The sequence below is a fragment of the Trifolium pratense genome, linkage group LG2, assembly GCF_020283565.1.
Source record: "Trifolium pratense cultivar HEN17-A07 linkage group LG2, ARS_RC_1.1, whole genome shotgun sequence".
NCBI lineage: Eukaryota > Viridiplantae > Streptophyta > Magnoliopsida > Fabales > Fabaceae > Trifolium > Trifolium pratense.
In genome coordinates, this window is record NC_060060.1 from 70,896,157 (window position 1) to 70,904,590 (window position 8,434).

At 36.4% G+C, this 8,434-nt stretch overlaps 1 protein-coding gene across 1 annotated transcript; it reads right to left on the minus strand.

Moving 5' to 3' along the window:
- Positions 1-5,093: 5,093 nt before the first annotated feature.
- LOC123905356 lies at positions 5,094-6,752 on the minus strand. The gene has a single exon (XM_045954961.1). It carries the CDS (start codon positions 6,750-6,752, stop codon positions 5,094-5,096), a length of 1,659 nt encoding a protein of 552 aa, XP_045810917.1.
- Between the last annotated feature and the right edge of the window lie 1,682 nt (positions 6,753-8,434).

Genomic DNA, 8,434 nt, shown 5'->3' on the forward strand with positions numbered 1-8,434 from the left:
ATACTTCCTGAACCCACAATTATTCCAACCTCTGATAACCCTCTGTCTGAACTAGAAAAACATCTTAGTCCAGACCCTCTGAATAATCAAACCTTCACCCAGAAATCTTCATCACCCCCTAAACCACATTCACCTCAACCCCAATCACAAAAGGAAACACCTACCATTCCATCATCTGAACCAAAATCACATATTCCAATCACTGAACCAACCTCTCCCACAAAACAACCCTCTCCACATAAATCTCCTGAACCAACAGCTGAACACATTTATCCTGAATCAACCTCTGACATCTCATCATCTGAAGCAACCCCTGAACCCAATCCTAACCCAAGTGCTGAACATGCTTCTCCTGAGCGTATTCACACCTGTGCTCCCAAGCCTTCAGAGGCAGAAGTTGTTATTATTGACAACCCTGCTACTGAAACACCAAACCTCTCTACCATTCCCAATCCTTCACCCTCATCATCTAACCCTTTTAGTAATCTATCCACTCAGTTTCATGATGACTTACTTAGATTATCTAAGATAAAGGACAGGTTCTTAGTTTGTCCTTCTGATGTGGACCTAGAAGTGTCAATCATTAAGGCAAGGATTTGCAATGCTTTGGATGATGCTGCTGAAGAGATTAAGGCTGTTGTTGGTAAGAGGGATCTGGATGTTATAAGCTTCATGAAGAACAGTTTGGCTAGGGCTGAGTTGAAGAGGTTAACGTCTTTCAATCATGAAGAATCTGAGCGTGCTAAGCTTGAAGCCATTGCTGCTGCTGAACAGCATCTATCTACTTTCAAGGTTTGCTGGATTGATTCCAAGCTTTTTCAGAGTCTTGAAGCTCACAGGGTTGAGAAGGAACGTCTGGAAGAAGCCGCTGCTAGAGTTGCCCAGTTGGCAAATGAGCTACATCATGAGGATGCCACAGAAGAGGATGTACTGAATGTACTGAACCAGGATGATGTCCTGATGATTGATTATCCAGAGGAAGGTGAACCCTCTGATAAAGGCAAGGCACCTTTGGTTGAAGAACAAGCACCCTTGATTGAAGATCAAGCTCCTGTGGTGGCTAATCAGTTGCAGATGTTTCAAGAAGCCCTGAGGGAACAGCAGGAAGGTTTGGAAAGGCAAAGAGCTGCTCACCAAACATTGGAAACCAAGGTGGATGGTTTAGTTTCCAATGTGGGATCGCTGAATGACAAATTTGACCAACTCTTAGCTTTCCTTAAGAAACCCTAGGATTCTATGCACTTGTTTTAAGTTTTGTTTGTTTTCTTGATTATCTTCTGAACAATTTTATTTGTCTGGTTTATATTTTTCAAGTTGATGTGTTTATGTTTTGCTTATGCTAAATTTTCTTTGATAAATAAGAACATAAGAACACAAGATGCTTTTAAAACGAAAATTTTATTAATGATCTAACCATGTTGAGTACATTGGTAAAAAGAAAAAGAAAAAGACAACCTAATCCTAATCAGATGGATAATACTCAGAAGAAATCTCTGATTTCTCCTCAGCATCATCTGATGAAATTTCTATGGGATCTGGGTTTTGCTCTTCTTCTTCTTCTTCTTGTTCTTCTTCTGGAACATAGCCAGCCAAGAACTCAACATAGTCAGCATCATCTTCATTCTCTTCAGCTTCAGAATCTGATGAGATGATTATTATCTCAGCATCTTGTGGTTTCTTGTTGTCTTCTTTATCCTTCTCATCGTTTTCGCGTTGTTCGTCTTCTTTCTTTCTCCTAAACTCTGCAATGCGTGGACTAAACCTTTTCATTATTCCTAATCTCTCTTGTTTTACTCGTTTATTCTTGTTTTTACGTGAAGCAGGCATGTTAACTCTTTCACCTTTTATAAACCTTTGAGCGCGTTGGTTTTTGTTTTTGAAATTAATTCACCTTTGTAACACCCACTCTTCTTCTTTGACTGTCTTGGTTATATAAATTTTTTTTTACTTTTTGATAATGACAAAAGGGGGAGTAGTTACGCATTAATTGATAAGTGATAAGTTTGTTTCAAAAATGAAACCACACTTTTATCTCGCTTTTATCCGTTATGTTAAAAGTTGTTACTTTTAAGTTGTTTCACGTATTTCAATGCGGAGACTAAGTTAGTTGAAACTAAAATAAATTTCATAAGTAAGGATAAGTTAAGAGTGCAATTTTAACTTAGCCTTATGAGACTTAGGGGGAGAGCTTGCAAACCTCTCACTCTGAAGAAAGATATGAAACTTGTTTTATTTCAAATTATCTTAATCTTATACTAAATTAAAATATCATGGATATAACCTAAAGTTTTGACTTTAAGGAGTATCAATCTTAGGGGGAGCTTGCAAACCTCATAAACCTAAGAGAAACATGATAAGCTAATTTAACAACAATTGTCAATTAATACTTATGTTTGTCATCATCAAAAAGGGGGAGATTGTTGGAACAAAATTGATTTAAAGATGTTAGCCCCTAAATCTATAAAGGTTTTGATGATAACAAAGTATTAATAAACAATTGGAAGGACTAAAAATTTATTTTAAGTGTGCAGATATAAGCATCAGATAAGCTCTGAGTGAAGCTCAGAGGATGTGAATTCAGAAGTTCACAAGCGCTCAGAAGATGTTGGACTTCAGAAGTTACAACCTTCAGAGGATGAAGTCTTCAGAACTTCTTGAGTGACTAAAGCCTCATCAACCTCTGAAGATCTTTTTGATATCTGTGAAGATTCCCTTTGCAAGTCAACTCTTCTACCAATGAAGAAAAGGACCTTTCAAGCCTGATCAGTTCAGCTACTCTCGTTTTTGTCTGTCCTCACTTGAGAACGTGGGTCTTCAGAATTGTTAGCTGAATAAGGAAAGTCCACTCTGCAGTAGTCAAAGTATCTGAAACTTTTACTCAGTTTAGATACAAACAAACTGCATCAAGACAGACTGCTTGAAGACAAAAGATTATCAACTCCAACGGTTCTTTTTACAACGACTCTTTTCTAGTCATATATATACTAGAAGAATCAGCTACAAAAAACATATACAATTATCAAGGATTGAACGTGCGCTGACCAAACTCTGAATTCTGTGTATACAAGCTCTGAACCTCTTATCAAGTGTTTTTGCACTTTAGTCAAATACTCTGTTCTATTTGTATTTGCTCTCTTTAGGTTCATCTAAGAGCATTTGTATATTTTCATATACTTTACTATTACTTGAGGAAACTTAAGCTTGTGTGCTTAAGTGTGAAGTCTTAAGCTTGTGTGCTTGAGCATTGTTGAGAAGTCTCTTGCTTGTGTGCTTGAGCAGGTGTAATCTTGTGTGATTATAGTGAAATCCCTTGGAAGTGCAAGGGGACTGGACTACTCTCGTTTTGTGAGAGGAACCAGTATAAATTGCTTGTGTGATCTCTCTCTCTCTCTTAACGTGTTTATTGTGTTTTTATCCGCTGCCGTTGTAGTTAAGTTAAGAACTTGAAAAAGTTTTAAACTTGACTAAAACACAATTCAACCCCCCCCCCTTCTTGTGTTTTCACACCTTCAGCGGTGTCTAAGAAGAAGGGAGAAAAATCCTCCAAATTTTAGAGGGTCGATGTCATGCATTCCTGACACATAGTATTGAGTCGGGCTGCATGTTACTAATATTTACCTTATGTTCTTCACATAAGTAACCTTGTGTCTCTACTAGTCTTGCATATACCATCATTTATAGGAGATGATGCTGAAAATTCTTTTGTTGTGTAATGTATTTCTCTTCCCCGTGATGCTGTAATGCAAAATAAAAGTATTGAGATAAGAGCAGCTATTGGGCTTGCCATTTTGAGAATGTGGTTATGCTTAGTTATTCCTCTTCATTGAAATGGAAAATAGTGGTCTATATATACTGATATTTTTGCATAAGATATATATATATATATATATATAGGGATTTGCTAATGCACAACCACCATTTTTTATGAAGGTGTGCATTAGCAACGTACACCTTAAGGTGTATTTAACTACTTTTTAGTTATCATTTGCTAACACACACCTTCTAAAAATTAAGTAGGTGTATTATAGCAAATGCCTGTAGGAGTTGCTAACGTACACCCACTTATTTTTTAAAAGGTGTGCATTAGCAACATGCACCTCAGGGTGTATTTAACTACTTTTTAGTTATAACTTGCTAACACACACCTTATTAAAAATAAGCGGGTGTACGTTAGCAAAACCCATATATATATATATATGATATTTTATAGGTTTCTTGATAAGAAAGTTGAGTTGAAGATAATAGGCCACAGGAGTACGGTGATACTAATTATTGTTCCTTGACACTAGTTAAGGAAATAAAAAATAAAAGTTAGAATTATCTTTGGATAAAAACTAATTCACAATTTGTTATATTGGTTTTCAAATTAGTACTTTTAGTTAAATTTCGGTTTAAATCGTCCACACAACTAATAAATTGGTATACATGATCAACTTACTCATTTAATTTCGGAGTAAAAGAGTACTAGTATTTAATTAAAAGCGTTGGCATGTCTACCACGACAAGGTTTGCTACATTAAGAGAGAATGATGTAATAGTTGAGTTTTAGAATTAAGATCCATAAGAGCATCCACAATGGAGCTCCCGAAATTTGAGTACTTAACTGGGTCTTATGTGTACACATCACTTATTTATTATTTTTTAATAATAGTACTTAATAAGTACTCAATCCCTCCAACTCAGCACCTCTTAAAAAGTTCTAAATTGGTCTCACTAATAACTCTATATCTCATCAATAATACTACATCTTTATAAGTAGGTCCCACAAATATATATATATTATAATGAGGAGAGAGAGGGTACCTATTTGAGAAACAGTACATATTAGGTACTCAATAAGTATTGCTCCAATGATAGTACCTAAAAAGTACCTGTATAAGTACCTAATAGGTACTACCATTGAGGATGGTCTAAGTCCATTTGCAAAGAAAGAGATCAATCCGCTTCATTTACCACATCATATATAAATATATATTATAGTAAGATACTAATGAAAATACTTACTTGCCCATTATTGAAAATTTAAGTTTGTTGCTTTTATTAAATTTTGAGTTAATTTCATCTAACTTTTTGTTAGATTTTGAGTTTTTTTTTTAAACCGAATGTGGTAACAAGTGGATAGAATGATCAATCTGTCGTGGTGGCGGCAGAGAAGCTAGAGGAGTGAACAAATGGTCGAATTGTTGTAAGAGCTCTGTAATTGGTGACGGTTCCTTTTGGTTTGAAGGGAGTTCGACTGGAAGCATTTGAACATGGAAAAAGGAACTAATAGAATCAGTGTGGATTAATCGTTCTACCTGGTGTGCAGAAATCATGTGAAGGCCAACATCGCATTCCCCTTGAAGATGGATAATGGAGCCGGCGTGTTTGAATTGCATGGTTAGAGCATTGTAATCCACCAAAATTGGCCCTAAGTATTTCATCCATTGTACTCCCAGAACTAAGTCAGCACCACTTATAGGAAGTATATGAAGATCAACCACAAATGTGTGGCCCTGAATGTGGAGAGTCACACCAGGGCAAACTTGATTGCAATCCAAGAGTGTACCATTACCCACCATAACTGTAGGCTGGACTTTAAGGCCCAAAGACATAACCAAACGTTCCTGGAGAAAATTGTGTGTTCTACCACCATCCATCAGAATATGGACTCGTTGGTGTGTAATACGGCCTGCTAAACGCAAGGTCTCTGGAGCTAAGTGACCTGATAAGGCGTGAAAGCTGATTTGGGCTTGAGATGGTTCCAAGTCAGGTTTTGGGTCGGGTTGAGCTGCAGAATTTGGGTCAATATGTGTGAGGTCCGGGTCGATGTCGTCATCAGTAATGAGGATGAAGAATCGAGAAGAACACTTGTGACCAGGGCGAAATTTCTCATCACAGTTAAAGCATAAGCCCTTTTCACGGCGTTGTGCCATTTCAGTCGGGGATAAACGTTTAAAAGTGGGTGGTGATGGTTTAGGTGGAGGTGGTAGGAGAGCAAGAGGTGTTTTGGAAGTAGATGATGGTGGAATTTGTTGAAGTGAAGTGGGATTAAGAATACCTCGATTGCGAAGAGCACGTCGAGCATCATTGAACTTCTCCTCCTGTAAACGGGCCAAGGACGCTGCCTGAATGAGATTGAGAGGTTGCAAGGCCAAAACCTCTCGAAGGATCTCAGGGATTAATCCAGAGATGAAGCAACTCAACAAAAATGGTGGTTGTAATCCGACAATCCAATTTGCCAAAGTTTCAAAGGCAGAGAGATACTCACTGACGGAACCTTTCTGGGTGAGCTTGAACAAAGACCCTTTATGATCTTCGTATTGGGACGAAGCGAAGAGAGCCTCAATCGCATTAAGTAAACCATGCCAGTAAGTGAGTTGGCCATTACGAGCCATCCATTGATACCAACCCAACGCCGGTCCTTCCATGTAGAAAGATGCGATGGTGAGACGGTCCGCTTCCGGCGTATCATGAAACTCGAAGAACTGTGAGATCTTGAAGATCCAACCCATAGCATCAGATCCATCAAATATGGGAACATCAAGTTTCATCCGTTGATGGTGGCGAAGATCGGGTGATGGAGTCGGAAGTGGTGGCGGAGCGGAGGAAACAGAGGGATGGTTCTCGGATGTTTCAATAGCCGCTAGTTTGACGAGTATTTCGTCGATTTTGGTAGTCATGGAAGCTTGGGTTTGTGCGAGTGTTGTTTGATTGGTGGTGAGGGTGGTGATGAGTTCTTCGAGGTGATCGGTGTGTGTGGTAGCAGGCATGATCACAGCTCAATGAGAGCACCAAAGTTGTTAGGAATGAAGATAAATTCTAGATTCGAGTTCTAGAAGACTCCTAAGAAAGAGAAAGAGAAAGGGATAATTTTATTAAATAAAAGCTGATAAAGAAAGGAAAGCAGTCTAACAACCCATTCCTATTAGCCAATCTAAAAGCAACAGCTGGCTATTCTTCTAACTGCTTAATCTTCTAGACGTAATCCTTAAAGTGACCTGGTGGAGTGATCTTTCTCTTGGGCCTCTGCCGGGTCAAGGAAGTAGTAGTAGTATTGGGCTCATCTTTATTGGGCCTAACGAACATCAATAGAAATGAGGGGAGAAACATGTAAAGGAACGTGATAATGACCACAAAGATAAAGTGACGAATTCATCTTTCTCCCTATCTCAGACCTCAACTTAATGACGACATAGAAATTATTAAACTTTACCAACTTTAACAAATAACAATATACAATTGATCTAATGATATGTCATCATCAATTAATCCAATATAAAATATCAGCTTCCCAAATGCTTTGACATAAACTATATACATTAACATGACATGACAGAAACAAAGAACAAAATATATTTGCATATGAAGATATGGAGGCTATCGAGCTCCTAATTTATGAATGCAAGTTTAGTAGAAGAAAAAAAATTATGAATACAAGTTAGCAAATAATCCACTTTTTTAGATAATAGGCAGTTGATATCTCTCAAACCATCTCTCTAAACGTTCCTAAAATTATGGCCGCTATCTTTCATTGATGCATAACAGCTGGTGGTTAAAATTTTAAGTGATTAATGAAGAAGATATGGAAAGAGAGGAGCAACTAGTAACGCATGTAAATCGAGAGGAGAACTTTAAGGAGAAAACCGTTAGTCAACATCCTGATCCAGTGCAAGTTTCTAAAGCAAGCAGGGCTAGACACAAATAACTGGCGGGGCTAAAAATTTTAGACACTATTCCAAAAAAAATCATTGATAATTCAGTTGAACAACAAACAATATATAGATTTATTAATACAACATGTATATCCAAAAAAAAGAACAACAAACAATATATGAGATTTACTATAAAATTTATTTTAAAAAAAACAAACATAAAAAATAAAACCACAAAATTTCTATTCGAATAAGAAAAAGACTATAATTATTAAATCATACATATCACTATTGTTAGAGTCTTCAAAAGATCACACCTTGAACCAAAATATATAAAACACAAAATTATACTAGCATATAATTTATTTTGATAAACTAATTCAATTAGTTTATAACTTATTAATTTTTATTTCAATTTTACTCGTATTATCTTACTTCAAAAAATTAAATATTAATTATGTCATTTCATATTTATATTCCAGTTGAATTGATAATTTTACCCAATACTGAACAAACTCAATTAGTTATTCACCTTTTTTTTGCCAAACAAAATTAAAGTTAATTGTTATAAAATTAAACTATATATAGCTTAAAATAATACTTTACATATGAAGTGGAAGTAATAGTCACAAGAAAGGGAGGGTTTGAATTATGACCCTTTTAAAAAAAATTCTACACTCTACAAAAAATGATCTCAAGTATATACTTGGATGAATGTTAGTGAATGATAAAACAGATTGTTCTGAGAATGTTCTATACTGCGTGAGAGTTCAGGTTAAATGTCAATGAAGTGGTTTGTG

Bases quoted from the DNA above. Each gene is read 5' to 3' on its own strand.
- LOC123905356 (XM_045954961.1), bottom strand. From the start codon at position 6,752: ATGCCTGCTACCACACACACCGATCACCTCGAAGAACTCATCACCACC.